Below are 22,283 nucleotides of genomic sequence, written 5' to 3' on the forward strand. Positions count from 1 at the left end.
GGTTTCTGGACTAACAAGGTCTTAAGTCTTTGAAAGGCATTTAGAAGTGATACACATAAGGAAGTGAATGTATGGATGTCAACTTCTTTATTATGAGGAACACAACGTTGCGGATGATATTCTTACTCCTTCATCAGGTGAATGAAGATGGAAGGAGTAAGAATATCCTCCGAAACGTTGTGTTCCTCAAAATAAAGAAGTTGACATCCATATACTGTAAATCTTGAAATTAACGCGAGCGTGAACTAAATGCGGAAAATGCGAGTGGTCTTTGCTCGCATTTTTAAACATCGCATTTATATCAACAATAAGACATTTTGGATAGCAAAAAATACCAACTTAGACATACGCTGATGTATTCCACACCACTGTTTATTGAGCAGCACTTGTATATAAAGTATATAAACAATGTCATTCAAACACTAATTACATCCTGTGAGATTGTCATTGCTGGGGTCAAGACAAGAGTTCTACTCACTTATGCCATCACTGATCACACCTGCAAGTCCAGACAGATGCCACCCTTTGTTCTTAATGACTGCGTCAAAGGCCGACATGAGCCAGCGCGCATGTAATGTTTTTGCAGAAGTACTATTTAGAAGTGCTATTTGGTGTGTGATTGGATTAATGTAAGGTTGGATTAAGGTGAGGATTCTAAACCTGACTGAGGACATCTTAAATAGAAATCCACTGATGCTGGAGAGGAGGGGTGTCGCATTTTTGGCGAGGGTCCAGTGGTCGCATTCTTTTGGAGACGCATTCATTTCACGATTTTCAGTATTCCTTTCCTTACCAAGGTCTTGTTATAGTTTGTCTTCAAGAGAAGGTCAATGAATTACTTGGGTTGATATAAACCCGGGGAACATCCATTGATATCCATGATTACAGGAAGATACAATCTGACTTGGTAATCAAAGCCTCATATATCATGTCTCCATTACGAGAGTACTGACAGTAAATCTATTGTAGCTGATGGATGTCATCCAAATGGGTGAATTAGCTCTCCCAAGTATAATCACCAAGACACAATGAGCTAATCCCAGGTACAAACCTGCATGCATCACAGTAGGATGTCTGCTCCCTCAAGAAGGACCATTTGGCTAAACCGAGCAACATATTATGGGAGCATTTTCCACAAGACATGTTGGTCAATAAAACCAATCAAGAAAAGCTCTTAAATGTTAGATTGAAGTGATTATGAAAAATGTAAAATCATACGAGCTGACTGAAAAATCATCGTCTTATTTTTTAACTTTTCAGACCAGACCCTGTTTTTTCTTGCAATTAAAACTAAAGTGAGTGAGTTTGGTTTTACACCGCTTTTAGCAATATTCCAGCAATATCACGGCGGGGGACACCAGAAATGGGCGTCACACATTGTACCCATTAAGGGAATCGAACCTGGGTCTTCGGCGTGCCGAGCGAACGCTTTAACCACTAGGCTACCCGACTGCCCACTATGTGTTTAATGGACTTATGTATGTTTTAAACCCTATCCCTTGTAGCTTTGCTTTTTCACGTATTTCCAGACCTGTTCCTAAATAAATGATCAATCCTCGGAACTATATACCAGAATTTTAACAATATCCAGAATTCTTTGTGTGTTCTTAGCTTACTTTGTTTGTTTGTTTGTTTATTTGTTGTTTAACGCCACACTCAACAATATTCCAGCTATATGACAGCAGTCTGTAAATAATCGAGTCTGGCACAATCCAGTGATTGACTCATGAGCATCAATCCATGCAATTGGGATATGATTACCTGCATTCTAAGCTTACTAAACAATTATATGTTAACTGGTAACTGACATAACATTTTCATTTTTTTTTTCATTTTTATTCATTACCTTCTTCATTTGTAAAGCAAGAAATACCACTCATCCTCAATAATCCAGGGTATTATATCTTCATTATGTATGTATAAATATTCTGGACCTATTCATTACCATTATCCTATTTTGATCCATATTCAAAAGAACTTGGCTAAAAGAGCCAACCAATCAAATTACACTCGTGAGCAAGATTTACCATAATTAATTGGCGATATAATACACTGGATAATAGAAGATGGACATAATTCTTTTCAAACAAATGATTACAAACCTGTTATGGTGAATGGATAAAAGTTCCATGCTTTTTCTGTTATATAAAAGATTCTTGGAATAATTGATTGTACCCAGCCAGGCAGTCGACTGCAAAAAAGAAAGAGGTCAAGAATTACAATGAAGTTTGACATTAGGAGAAGTGTTGCTTATTATAGAGAAGTTGGTATTGACATTAGGAGAAGTGTTGCTTATTACAGAGGAGTTGGTATTGACATTAGGAGAAGTGTTGCTCATTATAGAGAAGTTGGTATTGACATTAGGAGAAGTGTTGCTTATTATAGAGAAGTTGGTATTGACATTAGGAGAAGTATTGCTTATTACACAGAAGTTGGTATTGACATTAAGAGAAAGGCTGCTTATTTCACTGAAGTTGGTATTGACCTAAGGTGAAAGATTGCTTATTACAGAGAAGCTGGTACTGACATAAGGAAAATGGTTGCTTATTTCCGAACAGTTGGTATTCTCATTAGGAGAAAGGCTCAGCCTTATAACAGAGAGTGAGTGAGTATGTATTTACGTTTTAGCAATATTACACCAATATCACGGCGGGGAACACCAGAAATGGCCTTCACACATTGTACCCATGTGGGGAATTGAACCCGGGCCTTCAGCTTGATGAGTGGACACTTTGACCACTAGACTACCCCACCGCCGCCTTATTACAGAGAAGTTGGTATTGAAATTTCGAAAAATATTGCTTATTACAGAGAAGTTGGTATCAACATTAGTGAGTGAGCGATTTTTAACGCTGCTTTCAACAGTATTCCAGTGATATCACAGAGTGTCATCTTGATGTGGGGGGAAAACTGAAGTGATGCAGGTCTCAGACGTTTACCACTTTGTTGAAACCCACTAGCATGGGTATGGCGCTGACAAACCTAGAAACTTAATCGGTGCAAGCAGGAACTCAATTAACATAGGTTTCTGGCATGCCCAAGGTCGCATTTTGGAACAGCCAGTTGCGACATGTCTAATATGCAGTTTGACATCTTACCTAGACAGGTATACATATGTGTCAACGCACTGTGCCACATCTTACCTTGATATTCATCATGTGTTTTTATTGCATGGTTAGACTTACAATCTTGGCAGGTGTTTCTCTATCAACAATTATGGGCCAGAAGATAAACTCCGTACTAAGTCATGTACTCATATTGATTTCTCAATCAATTGTTTGACATGCAACAAGTCAGATACTTGTATTGATTCTTTCCATAAATATTGACATTATACCTGTATAGATACACTTCACACTGCAAAGTATTGACATTTTACCTGGACAGGTTAACTTCATCCTCACTGCTTACTAGGACAGCTGTATTTAATTCTCATTGCTTACCTGGACAGGTAAACTTAAATCTCACTGCTTACCTCATCAGGTGCATTTACATCTCACTGCTTACATGGACAGGTGTACTTGACACTCACTGCTTACCTTGACAGGTGTACTTGACACTCACTGCTTACCTGGACAGGTGTACTTGACACTCACTGCTTACATGGACAGGTGTACTTGACACTCACTGCTTACCTTGACAGGTGTACTTGACACTCACTGCTTACCTGGACAGGTGTACTTGACACTCACTGCTTACCTGGACAGGTGTACTTGACTCTCACTGCTTACCTGGACAGGTGTACTTGACACTCACTGCTTACCTGGACAGGTGTACTTGACTCTCACTGCTTACCTGGACAGGTGTACTTGCCTCTCACTGCTTAACTGAACAGGTGTACTTAATTCTCACTGCACAATGTGCCATTTTACATGGACAGATATGTATGTAATGCTATCGACTATTTGACATCTTGATTTCTACCAACAATTTTGCCATTATGCCTGTTCAGGCACACATACTGACAGTTTGTTTCTTACCTGGACAGGTGTATTCGTTTCTCGGTGTACTGACCATGTCCGTGCTCCGGGTGCTCGCACGCCTCGTTCTTGATGACCTCAACCCCCTCCCCCTTCTCACTCTGCTCATGGCAGTGCTTGGTGATCATGTACAGCTGGCCAATACGATACTGAAATACAACAACATATACTTGAAAATCATGTATTTATTCTCATTTTCTTTTAGTAAATCTGACTGATGAAATATCAAAATAAATAATAAATGAAACAAAGTTAACATGTAATAATAAAAATAATAACAATAATGTGATGTTTTAAGTGATTTTCTTGTTTTGAGTATTTATTTAAATTTTGTGAGTGAGCCATTATCATGATTATGACAAGTATGGGTTCCTGAAGACATATGCTATCCCAGATCTTTGCGAGTTGTCAGGAATGTATTACTATCTAATGTAAGCAGTGGTGTGGAAGTTACTATATATTTTGATGCATCTTTGGTCAAGTGTAATCATGGTAATCTGGAATAAACAGTTAGACTAATCCAGCATGGGATAGAACCTTCCAGAAGATATTTAGCATATATATATATAAGTGGGGCAAGTGCATGGATATTTCATCTCACATTACATCTCACATTACATCAAGACCAGCTGTTGTGTGAAGACCATTGTTTTCACCCTGGATATCCAGCCTTGGCCTACTTTGATAGCTTGACCACAGTTGCTGCTAGGGGAATACTATTACCATTGCTATTATATTTTATACCGTCATTGAAATTGTACTGCCGCTCTGTTGTTTACTGCCACTGTAATTGCTGTGTAGTAATTTGCATTGACTTATAAAGCCTACCGAATTCAACGTAATGAGAGCCCCGCTCTAATAAGCCCCCATGGCGATATTTGCTAATATATCAGCAAGTGAACAATCCCAATAAGCGCCCCTTCCGATTGATCAGTGTACACAAAACTTACTTCGAGTATAATACGCACTCCCTTAATTATGGGCAATTAAACTCTGGAAAATATATCTCTCATATGTAATACGCACAGACTTTTTCTTTCGTAGTATCATTTCAGGCGGTCGTGTATATGACCATGATGACTGTCATGATCCGTCATTGGAAATAGAATATCAATAAATCCGCATTGAATTACACAAGTTAACCCCTTTCTTACACTGTGTAAGTGTTCACTGTATATCTGGACTTATGTTTGTAATCAATTTTATTTATTTTATTCAAAATTTCATTCATGAATGTTTACATAATTTCAGCAAAATTGTGTCCCTACGATACTTACAACTTCCGTTCACCCCGTTCCATAGAGCCCACTTTACCACATACCGCGACAGTGCCAACTCATATTTATCAATGCAACAATGATTTGATTTTCTTCTGTTTCATTTTTTTACGAGTCTATACATCGAGATAAACATTTGTCATGGTTAACTTTCAGTGAGAAAATATCTCAAAAGTCGAAGAACTATTTCCATTTGCAGAGTTTTCATTTGTTTACATCAGGTGCTGTCATCGAAGCTATATGGAGAGGTACGGACACTTTGATGCATAAATATATATTGTCGTGCACCTCAAAGTCGTAGTTTTAGTAGCAAATAATTACTCAAAATATGTAAAGCATCTGTCTGTTCTGATGTCAGTGTTTATTTAAAAACGTGAAAAAAGTCTGGTCACATGATATGCAAATTAGCCTGTGGCGCTGCTGTTATGCGAAGTTATGTTACTTCTGAAAACGCTCATTAATTAAAAACTAGATGTACTTTTTAGGATATTTGTATTTATATATTAATCTCGGGTAGATGGTTCTAGTATTTTTATTCACAAGCTGTATATGTCATTGTGAAACTGGTGACCAGTCATGACCAGTACCATAGCTGACACAATAATAACAAGAGAAAAAATAATACAAGTTAATTTTGCAAACAAAAGTTGCTGAAACAAAGAATTGATTATAAACATTTAATACATCGTCATTCTCAACGAAAAATAAGGTAAGTAAGGTAATATAAGGTAATAAATGAGGTAATATTTATAAATCATAAACACAGAGCGGATTTTTATATTTAATTTTCAACTTTACCTGCTGATTATCGGTACTTCCTGTTTGGAACAATGGGCGTCGACGATCATTTTTACTCATCGTTTATGTGGAGTAATCACAAATACATAGATATGTAAGTTAATACGTGCAAGCATGCAGGTAGCATTATTTGTGAGAGACATACATATCTAAAGGGGTAAAATACTGAGATCGGTCATTTTCTACATTCGCCAAACCACTAAATTTACGATCTTTAAATTCTGGGTTTTTTTCACCAAAATTATGTTCCAATAAGCGCCCCCTATATCTTATTTTGAGAGCGACCTGGGCACTTATTACGTCGAATAGGGTAGTTCATTTTATAAAACAATTGTTAATTGTATACCATTTCTTTCTTGATTGTTGGTTTCACACTAAATATTTAACGCATAGATTTATGGGTTAGCTTATTCTTTCCATTTGGAAGTCAACATGTAACACATCAAAGTCAAAGTTGTAGAGTGCAAATGGTGATATTAAGAATAAGCTAGGAATAGATAGAGGTTTGTCCTTGCAGTGACCTGGTGATGTATTTCCGTACCATTCTTTATCACCATCCCACTGTACTTTTATCAAGATGACCAAGCGGAATGAGGATGCTGAAGGATCAGCAGCTTGTCAGTGATAAATCAATCACATCAGGCTGTTAACCATGTTAACAGGGAGTAATGGTTGACCTTGATCAAATAAGCTCATTAACGATGTTAATTAACATGATAATTGACCTCTGGGCATGATGACTTTGAAATGACCTAAAAATACATGCCCAGATCAATCATTTTCTCCTTTTGCAAGGGTTGGTGCATGTCATCGATCCCAATTACGGGGATCGGTGTTCAGGATATCAATCACTGGATTGTCTGGTCCAGACTTGATTATTTACAGACCGCCGTCATATAGCTGGAATATTGCTGAGTGCAGCGTTAAACAACAAACCAACCAACCAAATCCTTTTGCAATGTCTAAAGGTGAGTTTGACATTAATTTTGAAAAGCTAAAAATGTACTAAAAAAGTTACTGGATTCTTTTAAGTTTCTATCAGATACCAGTTTAATTTCATTGGTATCAAAATCTATGCCAACAATATTTTCAGCAACCATATGAATTTTATAATCTCATATAAAAAAAAGTTCACACTGTGCATATTGATATGTAACCTATTACATGTTAATATACTACTCAAAGGAGGTAGGGGTCACCCAATTCTTTCATATTGGTAAAGTTAATCTGTCATGGCATGAGAGATTAACTATTGTACTATGAAAGAATCAGGTGATCATGGTGATCCTTAACTTCTTTTGAGTAGTATATTTATCATGTTTATCATTGCTATGGATTTGAGGTAGTTAGCGTCAACCTTGGATAAAATTCCTAACGCCAGGAAGCCAGGCAAGAGGATGAATTATAAAGCCAGAAATGTGCTTCCCTATAAGTTTCAGATTGAATAAAACAAATTATAAGAGGTATTTTTGAAATTTTAGAACTACCCATAATTTTATTAAGGATTTTAACAAAGGTCATCAATCACCATAACAAAGCTGATGCTAAATATACCTGAATTACGTCAAATACATGTCAATGAAACATCTCGTGTATGTCGGGTCACACACTGGGTCATGGTGTCCATACTAAGCCGCCCACACCCCGGACTGATCAATCATCTTGCGTTCTTGTTCAAAGGGATTTGCAGACACACACTGACAGCAATTACTGGCATTTCATCTAGCTCTGGTTTTCAAGTGTTGTGATGTCTAAATAATGTCTTTGATAATTTTATAACAATTTTATTATGCTTTTTGCCTTATGATGTTCACCTATAATTAACCATGTTAAAAACCAATTAGGAAAACAATGGTAAACATGGCTAATACGGTAAAAACTGATAAAATTGTGCTGGATAAGTGTTTCATACAACTTGCCTAATTCAGTAAACTGAAAAATATATTCAAGGCTTTTTCAGGAAAATTAGAAGCCATTTTCAAAGAGAGGAGACATTTCTAAGAAAAATCTTCATGGACAGGGGAGATTTTCATGGACATTAAATGACATTCAAGGACATTTCTTAGCATGTTAAAGGACATCATCAAGGACCCCAAGGCACAATTTCAAGGCCATCAGAGGACATTTTCAAGTTCTTCCATCTTTTTACTCCTATTTTACCATGTTTCAACAGAAATTATTCCCTTTTAACAAATGTTAAAGTAATACATATGCACAAGGTACAGTTACTACTAGGAACATTTTCAAACAATTATTGAACAAGCTGCCAATTCAGACACTAACTGTTGGTCCATTATGTGCACATCTCAAAACTAGGGTTAAATACAAGTACCATCAACACAACGCAAGCCATTTTGCTCTTTTCCATGGCTTTTCATGCTATTTCAAAATGCGACAAAAGTTGATCAAGGTGCACAGCCTTCACAAGCCTGTACAAATTCAGCAGATGAGGTGTCTGGTGTGCAAACAGATATTCATTACCGGTACTTAACTTGTCAAGCAAACCAAGACATGGACGCGACATTGAAATATTAACCACAAACCACTTGTGTATTAAAGGATCAGTGTGAGTGATTATTACGAAAACCATATTTACTGTACACTAGGGCTGCAATGAATACTCTATGAGGCGTATACAATTCGTATCACAAATATTGGGAAACGAATACGAATATTAATTCACGAATACAATAACAAGTCAGCAGTTGATGTATTGTTTGTTATGTTCAGTGAAGCAATAACAACAAAAAATTTGACATGGTTTGTTAATTATTAATATATTATAAATTTCTATACAGCACTTATCCAGGTGCTAGTATCTGCTCAAATACAACAATGACCAGTGACCACAATACTGTCAAATTAAATAGTACAAGAGCGTTGTCTTTTGAAGAAATCTATGCATATAATATGTCCTTATGGATATTTTTATGTAAATTCACATGATTGCATGTTCATAAATATTCGATTCTAGTGGCCACGTGACCCCTAATGGGATGTCCTCAGATCTTTGTTTAGCGGTAGCGAGAACTGAGGTCTGATTTTAATGAGATTGCCACGAATAACGAATTCAATTCATGAATGGATACAGTTCAATTCACCGAATGCGCGAGTGAATCGTAACAACCCTACTGTACACACTAGAATGTATACTTAGTATATTGAGAATACTCAGCCAAATGTAAACATGGCCTAATTTAAGCATGCAATTGATGTGTGTAAACAAACTAGCAATGTCTAGTATAATTTCTACTAATGAATGGGTATTTCAAACACATTTATTGGGAGAGCATATATCTAATAGAGATATAGCCTTTCTTTATCATCCAAAACTGGCTCCCACAGGAGATATGGCTTGGGTGAGATGAAATTGCATCATTGGTTACCATGTCGTCACAATCAAATGACATCACTAATGGCTCTGCTACTCAAGCTGTTAGCAGCACTTTTTACACTTAAGACATTGCTTATTACTGTCTACAAACTGAAAAAGTTAGAAGAATGATGTTGGATGATAAATAAAATCTTACCCAAGTGTCTTTTGACATCAAATATATCAACACTCGTTGATAAAAGTGAAAAAAATCCTTGGCAAGCCTCGGAGTTTCGTTATTTATTCACAATGTCATTTGTTTGTTGTTTAACACCGAACTCACCAATATTCCATCCATATGACACGGTCTGTAAATAATTGAGTCTGGACCAGACAACCCAGTGATTGACATCATGAGCATCAACATGATCAACCTACCCCATTGGGATACAATGACATGCTTTAACTAAGGCAGCGAGTCTGAACACCTAACCCCATTAGTTAAGCTTTAATCTTACGACAAGCATTGGCTACTGAAGACAAAGTCTAACACAGGATAAAACTGTAAAACATAATAAACAATTCACATCTGTAACCTGAAGAGACAACAGCCTCAACAGCAGACCCCAATGAGACAGCAGACTTCCCATGACACAGGCCCATTATTCATGCTCCAGGAGAGAGGATCTAAAGATACATCTGCAGCATTTAGTAAAAACACCCTATCATGTTGTTTCATGAGGCAAATATCCAGTGACCCGTGCTTGCTGGAAACATTGGTCTGAACACTGCAGCAGGTGTTACTTGTCATGCTTGTGTAGACACACGCACTATCTACAAATGTCTGCTGGTGATACACTTAGAAGATACAATAAGACGTAGACTGTGTACACGCACTCCATGAACAGTTTATACTTTATGCTCTGGTATTTTTGTGACAGACCACCATCATAGTCTTTGATTTTGTTTGTTTGTTTGTTTGTTTGTTGTTTAACGCCACACTCAACAATATTCCAGCTATATTACAGCGGTCTGTAAATAATCCAGTCTGGACCAGACAATCCAGTGACTGACATCATGACCATCAATCAACACAATTCGGATACGATGACATGCTTCAACCAAGTCAGCGAGCCTGACCAGCCTATCCTGTTAGTCGCCTCTTACGACAAGCACAGTCGCCTTTTACGACAAACGTGGGTTGCTGAAGACATATTCTACCCAGGATCTAGTCATTTGAGGCTGAGAGAAAAAGAATAATAATAACCATATTCATCTATACCTCACAAAAACATTAGTAAAAACAACCAGACGCCAAATTATGGCTTTTCCTTTTTAACCCATTTTTCCTCCTCCCCCGATCATCACCCATCACATTAAAATGGATCTGTCACATGTATTAAGCATGTCCTGTCCCATACAAACAACTTCTGCCACATACAAGTTTGAGTTCTGTCACAAATAAGTCACATTTATCTAAAGCAAATCCAATTTACTTCCACATCATGATCTGTTTAACATGCTACTGCCCAGGTGAGCTAACAAAAATGATAAAAACAAATAATCTGCTATGACCTTGGGCACATGGTACATATGCTTGTGATGGCAATAATTTCAAATTATCCCAATGACACAGCCACTACCTGCAACAATAACCTGTCATTAAGCAACCTTATACAACATGATTGATGGGAGTTGTCACAAGGGATCCATGATGAATTGATCTTTTCTCGGAGTCCCCGAGATTAGCTTTGTCCGAGTGATGACAACAGCTATATCAATTATCCCACCTCTCACACCCATCACACAGAACATGTTAGGATTATCAGTACACTCTGAAACACCATCAACAATAACAGTGATGAGGCTTGGCTTCATCGTCACAAAGCTACACAATTACTGAAGGCACTCTGAGTGTTGGTAGTAATATCCCAGAGGACAAAACTGATTTCTTTCAGTGACCCATCCCAAATACACTTACCATATTTCTTCAGTTTAGTGCGCACGCAAGTATAATGTGCACCCCCCTCTAGTGGGTTCAGTATTTTGGAGAAAAAAAAAAAATCAAATATTACCGGTACCGGTAGAAATTGTATAGAAAATAACTGAATTTTTATACAGGCATAACATATTATGTAATGATGATGATGATGATGATGATGATAGCCAATGTATCAAATGAGTTCAAATTTGTAACAGATTTCCATTTCAAAACTGTCCTTTACTCTGATCAAAAAACATGCTCAACACATGCTCAAATATGGTTGTGTATCTAAATGTATAAATATGGTGAGTGAGTGAGTGAGTGAGTGAGTGAGTGAGTGAGTGAGTGAGTGAGTGAGTGAGTGAGTGAGTGAGTATGGTTTTACACCGCTTTTAGCAATATTCCAGCAATATCACAGCGGGGGACACCAGAAATGGGCTTCACACATTGTACCCATGTTGGGAATCGAACCCGGGTCTTCGGCGTGACGAGTGAACGCTTTAACCACTAGGCTACCTGACTGCCCCGTATAAATATGGAGTGAGTGAGTTAAAATTTAACGTTACATCAGCATTATTCCAGCCATATAACAACAAGAACAAGTTGATGTATATGTGTACATATAGAACATACTATGTGTATGATGTTGTCCACAACAGAGTGAGTGAGTGAGTTGGGTTTAATGCTGCTTCGAACAGTCATCCAGTTATATCATGGGGTGTCAGCTTGATGTGGGAGGACAGCCCTAAGTGATGCATGATGCAGGACTGAGACATCTACCACTTTGGTGAGCTCAGATATGGTGCTGACAAACCTAGAAACAAAATTGGGGTGGATGAGTGTGTGGGCGGATGTGTTTTTTTAAGCCCACAAACAACAGAAAATGGATGTGTGTTAATAACCCAAGGATCAAAATCACTCAGCAAACAAGGTATTCAAACCCATGATCATGATGATATTAATATACAAATAGGATCCCTTTCCACCAAAGGGACACAACTCTGGACAGCAAATTGTCCCCTCTCAGTTGATGATGGAGATGAGTAGTGCAGGATGTTGATCTATCTGACATGCTGACAATCACAGCAGCAGGAGTAAATGAGGGTTCAAGTCAGCATCCACTATAATGACCAAACACCTCCAGGCAAAACAGCATTGTTATAATACATAATGACGTCAATTTATTGTCCACAATATTGGCTTTAACACAGCCCTAAGGTACGTCAGGCTATTATGGCAGAACACGGTCAACACATTTACAGCCATCAAGCAGACGTGTGACTTGACTCTGAGTAACTAGCACAATCATAACACAACCTTCAGGGACTCAAAAAGAGTGCCGACACAATGATCATGATAACACAACCTTCAGGGACTCAAAAAGAGTGCCGACACAATGATCATGATAACACAACCTATGAGGAGGGACCTGGTATAGGATCGTCCCTTGCATCAGTAAGTCCACTGATACGGAATAATCAGATTTTAGGTACTTAGTCGTCCATAATAACTAGTATCAGTCCTAATCACAGATTAATGTGTAATACTGTTTTCAAGGTAATAAGTGCCTAGGGGCCCGTTCAACAAAGTGACCTCAGCACTACGATTGTTTTAAATCTATGTTAAAGTATGGTCGATATGACTGACTTAGTGCTACAATCACTTTGTGGAACAAGGCCTGGTTCAAATAAGCATGAACAGCACTCCACATTTTGAAAACCGCCTCCGTGGTCTTGTGGTAGAGCAACGCCCAGAGAGCAGAAGGTCTGGGGTTCGATCCACGGCCGCATCATAACAAAAGACGTTAAAAGATGGTACTTGTTGTTTGGGCTTAAACAAGGACTGGTCGGCTCAGAGTCAGTATACTGTGTCAGAGTTGGGTATTCATGTTAAACTGTGGCATGGTATCTCAGTGAGCTATCACTATAAATCGGCATCAGTCTCGACTAGTACAAGCAGCCACACACACACACACACACGGGCGTGCACGTTGCTATATAAGTGCAATAATCTTGGACGTGACGTTAAACCCCATTTCACCTCACCATGTTTTGGAAACAGACGTAAAGTCCGATGCAAGCCTCAAGGTACGATGCCTCATAGAGAACGCCTTCTTGATGCAGTAATGGATTATTATTTTCATATCAGGACGAACCCTGTAGGGATTCCGGGTGAGAGTAGGTCCCCAGCAACCTATGCCAGTCGTAATAGGTGATCAAACAGATAGGGCGGCCATGGAGAACACATTAAGCTGTCTAGGTGTGTTCTCTGCACTTAAGGATGCCAGTAAAAAGAACATGTTTTACCCGTCCTCAAAATCAATGAATCTCACTTCTCAATGAGATGGGTATTAATTTTAATTGAGACAATTTGACCACTTCCTGGTCACTGAGTTTGATACATTTGACTTCTGTATCTCTAGGTTTATTTTGTGATCCTACTGTACATACAACATATATTGTTAAACTTTATATTGTTAAATAACATAACTATATTTCTAGGAATACCGTATCTTCTTGAGTATAGTGCAAAAAAAATTTCAAAAAAAACACAGCCGTGTAGAAGGGGGTGCGCAATATACACACCATTATGAGTTTCCCAAGTATTTGTCAAGGTTACTTGTGTGAAAATACATTTATTACCGGCTTCATCTAAGAAACCTTATGAAAAGGTCTGTCAGAAAAAGAATGATTTATATAATTCAAAATGTACGCTTCAGGTACCGGGAACATATTTAACCAAGCCATTATGTTTAAACAGTGATTCACACTCTAATACAAGGCATTTTAAACTATGAATTTGATAATAACATTTCAAAGGTTTTAAATATATATTGTAAAATGTATTCAGATTTTAAGAGTAAGATGCTTAATCTAGTCAAAGAGGATAAGGAAGTCTTAAAAAGCATCCATCTTGGAAATGTTTCATAAGCCCTTGATGCTGAATCCTTTAAACATGTTAAATAAGATTATGTATAAATAAAACTCATTCTACTTTCAAACTGCAATATGATATCCTACTTAAGCACAACTGATTAATAGTTTCTGTAGAAATATCCACTGTAGCTGCTGGAAACGTGACATTAATATTCAGTGATACTGTAAATTGTAATCAGATCAGGAAAGCCATTATTTGACTCTTTTATGCCTCAAAAGGCTAACAGCGTTGCATGGTAACCAGACAAAAGAGAAACTGAAAACCAAGAAATGAGCACAAAAACAATATCATATTAACTAACACATGCACTGGAAGTTTCATAAAGACATTTCAATTACACTTACGAAAAAATAACTGGGAGTTTTGAATGCGACAAATCCATCACATTCAGACTAAGAGAGTCAGAACACTTTTCCTTCATACGCTTTCTGATATCAAATTTCAGCCACAGGGTTGAATGTTTATGATGTTAAAAAAAATGTTCTGATAAAAAAAATCCAAGAGTCACATACACAAGAATAGGTCATGAGAAGAAAAGTATGTAAATTGTTGTGGAGCTTATCTCAGAGAAATTGGACAGTGTCGTCCAACCGGTCACTTAGTAAATAGGCTAGCTGTGACCTTCCCATCCACACAACCGGCCTATGTCAAGCTGATCCATCAGATAACAAGGGCACTGTCACCAAACTCCCCACACTGTTTGCTTCCAGTGACACAGTTATGTGAATGATACGTGTAGTCATGATAATGTTATTCAGCATCGACTGAGTCATGGCAGCTCACAGATACACTTTCAGCGGAAACAAGCACCGCTGTAGTAACTTGACAGTTACACAATGCCATTACGGCTGAAACAATACACATAGCCATACAATACATACAGCCTCTGACATTCACACTAGCCTGCCAGCCTGAGACTACCAAATTGTGCTGAGGACAAGTGAACATCAAACGATGGTAGTCCTCATAGACTAGTAGCATTTTGATGGCTATAATTCTGAACCAGTTGTTAATGCTTCATATTGCTGCAGATCACTTATTAGAGAAAATACAGTATCTCTGAAAGTATGTAAAAGATGGTCATTTGTCACCATGTCAAAGCATTATGTTTACCCTTTTTAAAAAAAACCCCTGATATCTCCAAAATCACCCCCATAAAGATATTATGTGTTACATATTCATAATATGTCTCATATTTCAACCTGCAACTGTTCTGATTGCAATATATGCAATGTGGCAGCCATCAATGACTTGCATTAAACAATGAAACCTTTGCAACTATTATCATGATTAATACCTCTACATCACAATGAGTTATGCTGTATACGATAAGATAAGATAACACTTTATTATCCCGTAGGACATTTGGGTTACATCAGCACAAGGTCTCAGCGTATTGATAAACACACACACACTAATAAATTAGAGCATCAAAAACGTAATTAACATTCTACCATGAATTTGGAAATTACACAATTCTGATTGGTCAATCAGAGGTGGTTAAATCACATTAAACCCCCTCTGATTGAAATAGCTCATTTGACGGCCACATCAACGTGTAAGCTAAAATTCACAGAATAGTACTTGTTTTATAGTCATTGTTGGTTGCTGCGCTTATATGCTTCCAATGCCTGTTATATGTTTGAGTGAAGTGTTCCGGTGTCAACAAACTGCTTGAGCATATACTATTGTATACAGTGCGATATTTTGTTTAAAGGCTGTTGTCGGTGATTCCGTATTCCAGATTGACAACCCACACCGGACTCCAAATTCAATTTAGCACGGTTAAATCTACAGGTAACCTAGCTCTACATTGAAAACACAGTATATTTATTAAATGTGGCACCAGCAAATCATTGCTCATCAATAATTTTTTTTAACATACTACAAAACCTGGTACCAGCTGGTATGCATGAATTCCGGGCCCTGTATGTTCATGATGTTCTCAACATAGACAATCGTAGTCGGCGGGCAGAAAGTCATGAAGTTGATACTACGACATCTTCCCAAGGCAAGTGTGGCTTGTCCACTAGCCTATATCAAAGCCTAGTTTCTAGCCTTTACACATCAAGGCCACTTCTCTTGGCCCGACCCTCAGATGCCACCTCGTGTAGATCACGAGTTGTACCCTTGTAATTAAAACGTGATATCCAATCAGATCGCTGTTCTTATCTCATATAGCTTCACAAAGATGGCGACTGTGATAAACAAAACATTCGCGATTTCATCCCTGACACAAAACCATAGGCAATCGTTGGGGGGAGAGGGTGGGTGGGCGTCGGTAGATATACTTATATACATTTCTGTACTCTAGTTCTGAATCTTTGAAAAGACCTGCAGAGGCAGAGATTGCACAGGAAAAAACAAACTTAGTTCAAATATCGATAAAGCAAAAACTTTGGTGATGATAGTTAACCGTTACAAGACAATTATAGAACCTTTAATCTGCTCTGATGTTTTCTGTAAAAATATCATAATGTGCACAAGACACTACTTTTACTTGTTTGTCATCAGCAATATTCCAGCTATATGATGGCGGTCTGTAAATAATCGAGTCTGGACCAGACAATCCAGTGACTGACATCATGAGCATCGATCCATGCAATTGGGATACAATGACATGCATCAACCAAGTCAGTGAGCCTGACTACCCAATCCTGTAAGTCACCTCATATGACAAGCATTGTTGCCTTTTTACGGCAAGCATGGGTTGCTAAAGACCTATACTATCCCGGATCTCAAGACACTACTTACTAGACATCACGTAACTAGACAAGATGATTAATAACGTAAATTGTAGTTCAATTACGTTTCATCAACACTGAAATCAATATTGTCATGTGTGATTTCCTTGTATGAAAACCCAGAAATAAAAATAAGATTGATAGGTTTTGCCTTTGCCTCCTTTGACCTTACGTTTCAGAAAACAACGCCCCACTTCGTTACTCCAAAACTTCCAAAAGATTGAAAGAATTTAATCTATAACTATTATACCATGAACAAAACTCTCCAAGAAGATATGCTTTAGAGGGGGGGGGGGGCTTAATTTGGGGTGCTTATAAAAAAAATCAAATACCTATCAATGTTATGAGGCATGTGAGAAAGAGCCAACGTGGTCGGCCATATTACTGGGGGTTAAATAACCAGAACCGTATTAAACCCCAAGCTGGGCTGATATGCCCTGTCAATGCATTTTGAATAGGTGATTTATATCAGCCTGGGTGGAAAGAAATTGTCGTTACGTTTCTTTGTGCGTTGTCAGCTCATCCAGCTTTCCTGTGACAATGTCTTCCAAATCGCATTCACCACTGCCAGTGTTTGTTTTCACCTCATGCTGGGCTGAACAAGAAGGAATAATTGGCAAAGTACTTTGGGAAAACTGATCTGAAATGAAATAAACTTTGCTTTGGAAGTATTTCCAAAATGTAGGCAACTTTGCGGGGTTATATCAGTAATGTTGACGAAGTTTCAATAAGCTCTTTGCTTGGCATTTTGCGATTTTTGATGACACTACTTTGACTTGTGACAGTCCAGGACGAGATCATCTGGTCAGGGTGATCTCTTGTTTATTTGGCTTTTCAATTTCCATAACTGTGTGTAACACAAACCAATTCGTTCACCTAAACATTTCTTATGTCGTGTGTTTACACCCTGACAAATGAAAAGGATTGTGAAAACAACGACTCCAAGAGCATGGAAGACATTCCCTAAGACCACATACAGGAAGTAGAATGATTCTGTTCAATTCTACAGCAAATGAGGGAAAACAAAATACAAACATCATAATTACAATCGGTAAATGTTATATATATAATAATAGGCAATTAATTTACTTGAGGAATGTATTCGTCAATACCCACATAAATGAACAATATGTCATAAATCTACAGCTATACAAAGAAACTTGCTGGATGTCACTTGTCTTTGTAACATTCTAATATTAAAAACATAAGGAACTGCGTGAATAAAGACTCGCGTTTGTTTTTCAGCTGATCATGTTTGTTTGTTGTTTAACGCCGCACTCAGCAATATTCCAGCTATATGATGGCAGTATGTAGATACATGTAATCGAGTCTGGACCAGACAATGCAGTGATTGACATCATGAGCATTGATCCACGCAATTGGGATACCATGATATGCATCAACCAAGTCAGGGAGCCTGACCAACCAATCCCGTTAGTCGACTCTTACAACGCATAGTCGCCTTTTATGGCAAGTATGGGTTGCTGAAGGCCTATTCCAGCGTTTGAAACTAACTGTTTTAACATGTTTAGTCCACTAGTTCTTATAATGTTAACATTAAGCAAAATCCACAAGAATGGCCAATTTCTACAAGTCCTCATGATACCTTAACTATTGGGCAGTTTGGAAGGACTACAGGACTAGCGCCAAGTTCTAACGCTGTATTCTACCCCGGATCTTCATGGGTTCAGCTAATGCAGATCAGGAAAGTTGTTCCATTCATTTCAGACAGGTATGTGTCAAGCCTCACTGGTCAACTCAGTGAACACAAATGACTACTATTTCAAGATGCCCACATGTGTTGACAACCTGCCGTGTAAGACGACCCTGATGAACAAATCAATGTATTATCGGTTAATCCTTTGGTCACTGTTTTCAACTCAACTGATTCCTCTCTTGCTGCACTGCCATGTTCATATTACATAATGCATTCACGTGGGCTGTGACGATTCATTCACATATTCGGTGAATCGAACAGTATCTATTCATGAATTGAATTCGTTATTTGTTGCCACTAGAATCGAATAGTTATAAATATGCAATCATGTGCTTTTACATACTCGGTACCTAAAGAACATATTATATGCATAGATATTTTCAAAGGTAACACTCTTATAATATTTAATTTGACAGTATTGTGGTCACTGGTCATTGTCGCATTTGAGCAGATACTAGGACCTGGATAAGTGCAGCAAATAAATGTAAAATATATAAATAATTAACAAACCATGTCAAATAATTTATGTTGTTATTGTTTCACTGATTATATTAAATACCATTTTCGACATAATAAGTGCCCAGGGCGCTCCTAAAATTAGAAATAGGGGGCTCTTATTAGAATTTGGGTGAAAGAAATACAGAGTTGAAAGATCGTTAATTTCGTGGTTTATGCTGACAGCCTGAATGATATAAAAGAAACGTCTGTGCGTATTATACATGACAAACATAATTGAATTGAATTGCCCGTTATAATGGGTACATATAACACACGAGTGTGTATTATACACGAATAAATAAGTCTTGTGTGCATTGATCAATCAGAAGGGGTGCCAATTGGGATAGTTCACCAGCCAATATATTAGCAAATATCGCCGTTAGCGATATTAAGTTGAATACGGTAATACATAAACTGCTCACTTGTTATTGTATTCGTGAAATAATATTTGTATTCGTTACGCTTAATTTGTGATAAGAATCGTATTCGGCTCAAAGTGTATTCGTTGCAGCTCTAGCATTCACCACATCAAACCTTGATTTACAACCCAATCTTAGATTGAATTGTTACCCTAGAAACGAGAAATGACAAATGGGAACCACTGATTGCTGTATATGACGCCATCATCCGACAAAACACACACATTAGAGGGAGGGATAAACGTTTGTCATTACACGACAATTGACATGTTTACTGAGTGATTGTGCAGTCATTGTCAGGTAATCAGAGGGACTGAGAGCTGCCACTAATTATACCTATAATAAATTCTTTAGACGAACATCTAACATCTAATCTCTGAAATGAACATATTTTACAGAAAAAAAAGTTGTAAAATTATAGCTATAAATTGTAATAAAAAGGAGCCCAGAGACTTTCTTCATTTTCAGTAATCTAGAAACATGGATGACAACAAAGGCCTAGTGATGCAGAAATCCATGGTTCACCGACAGACTGTCACGCATACGAGTGACCCCTCTTAGGTGGTCACTTGTACGCGAGACAGGAGAGCCATCTCACGTACACGTTACGTCCTCTACTGGTGATGGCGGAATACTATGCAATATAGTTTCCTGAAAAATAAAGGTAGTTTCTTGTTTGACTTAATCACCATATGATATTAACTTAATTGTTGCAAATTAATATGTTTTTGCACTATACTAAAGCGAACATAATTGTATATGTGCATTTAGCATGTTAAGCTTAATGGCTGGTTTGTCGTCAATTTGCATCTGACAGTCGATAGTATACAATAATCATGCAATGGAAAAAAGGGGTTTCACTTTACGTCTGTAAATAGATCAAATGTTCATATTTAATATCAAGCAGAGAAATACAGAAATGGGATCATCCACACAATCTGTAACCTGAACACATTTTCACTGCAGCCTAGTGCAGGTAGTTTTGGGGGTAGCACACTTTACAGGGCGCACTTTGTCTGATCCACTTAGCATGATTAGTGTTGTGGCTAACCCAAGCCCTAACCAGGCTAACCCTAAGGATCGAAGGTGTGTTGGATCGGAAAGACGTGTCAGTTCCCTAAGATTGAAAAGTACAGTTGTTTAAGAAAGGCGTGTCAGCTCCCTAAGATCGAAAAGGGGTGTTCTCTGCTCCCTGAGATGAATACGAGTGCAATCAAGCGTGAGCCACAGTAATGGTATCGTGCGACAACAGTAGCACCATAGCACGGTAATTGAGCTGTTGGTAAGCAGGCGAAGCTGACCCCAGTAAACAACATTGTTGCCACTGGGTTTTTTTTCATCCAACCATAACCACCTGGGATATATAAAAAAAAGGGCATGATGAGCCTTTATCATTCTTTTTGCCTGTTTATGTTGAAGAATTGAATTACAATGCATACTTTGTAAAATCAAAATCATCAGTAGCCCCGTCCCCTGTCTCTTTCATTTGCCTCAGTCAGCAAAGGGACTCGCTACACCTGACCTGCCTATAGGCATGCAGTGTCAGATAGCAAGGAATAAGACAGAGCATAGCTAGTGCCCCTTTTACATATTAAAAGCATTCTATGAATATATTCAGCTAATGATTTACTATCATGGTATCTTGGAACAATTTGAGGTTTAGTTATTAACCAGAAGTCTTAACATAATTAAATACAATAGCACTTCATAGTTCATACATTTAATTCCATCTGCAGAAATATTTTTATGTAGCTGAGTGTGCATGTATGAGCCAACAAATTGAATCAAAATGGACAACTAAGAACTGTTACACTTGCATGTAACATAATGTTCTAATCAAATGTTTATCTTTAGCATAAACATGATAAACATATAGATATGTAGAAATGAATATACATGAATTCATTAATTCTTTACCATTTTGCATACATGAGACATTATCATAAATCCACAATTCAAGTCATTGATGTATATGTCGTGCAACGAGAAATATCGCTCCCAATGGCTGGAGTGCCATTGCTACCTTAGTGGCTAGTTCATATGCAGTGATTGTAGACTGTCATTTGATGTAAGTCTGTATGCATGCTCTTTAACCCTCATATACAAACGTACACTAATTCTGTCACGTTTGACATGAGCGAAGACTGAAATGTGTTATAAATACCTCTTCCACTGATAGCGGCATACATATCCGATATTCCTTGAGATACATGCTCAGCCGCTGTCTAGATCCTCATCTGTCAACTGCTAGACCTACACTGTCGACCGTGAGCTCTGCTATATGTAATGAGATCTGAGAGACGGCGACCCGGAAATAAACCGGTATATTTTCCCCAGAGCAGTTATGTCCCGTCGTATCACCGCAGAGAGCTCGATTTCACAGCACTATGTGTTATCCGAGTGTCCTTGACTGAGCTCTGTCTTTCCTTGTAATAGCGACCCATTGGGTGCGATTGTATCGCAGCCGATAGCATTTACCAGACAAATGCGTGTGCACTCAAGATATTACTATATTACAACTAATTCAACATGCGAAAGATTTTGATATTCACTCATGTATAAATGGACATTTACAGAGTTAACTATGAATGGGTGTACTTCCAAGTCGTACAAATT

At 37.8% G+C, this 22,283-nt stretch overlaps 1 protein-coding gene across 1 annotated transcript in view; it reads right to left on the reverse strand.

The window, feature by feature from the left end:
- The window catches only part of LOC124146363 (cytoplasmic phosphatidylinositol transfer protein 1-like), a 39,743-nt gene extending 17,762 nt beyond the window's left edge, over positions 1-21,981 (reverse strand). Inside the window, exons 1-3 of the mRNA XM_046516622.2 lie at positions 21,832-21,981; positions 3,981-4,129; positions 2,103-2,191 (exon numbers count right to left, since the gene is read on the reverse strand). Of these exons, the coding sequence (XP_046372578.1) occupies positions 2,103-2,191; positions 3,981-4,129; positions 21,832-21,879 (286 nt within the window). The 5' untranslated portion in view covers positions 21,880-21,981. The remainder of the gene's footprint in view (positions 1-2,102; positions 2,192-3,980; positions 4,130-21,831) is intronic.
- Between the last annotated feature and the right edge of the window lie 302 nt (positions 21,982-22,283).

This window comes from Haliotis rufescens, unplaced genomic scaffold (assembly GCF_023055435.1).
Source record: "Haliotis rufescens isolate VD_foot unplaced genomic scaffold, xgHalRufe1.0.p SCAF_11, whole genome shotgun sequence".
In the NCBI taxonomy this organism is placed as follows: Eukaryota; Metazoa; Mollusca; class Gastropoda; order Lepetellida; family Haliotidae; genus Haliotis; species Haliotis rufescens.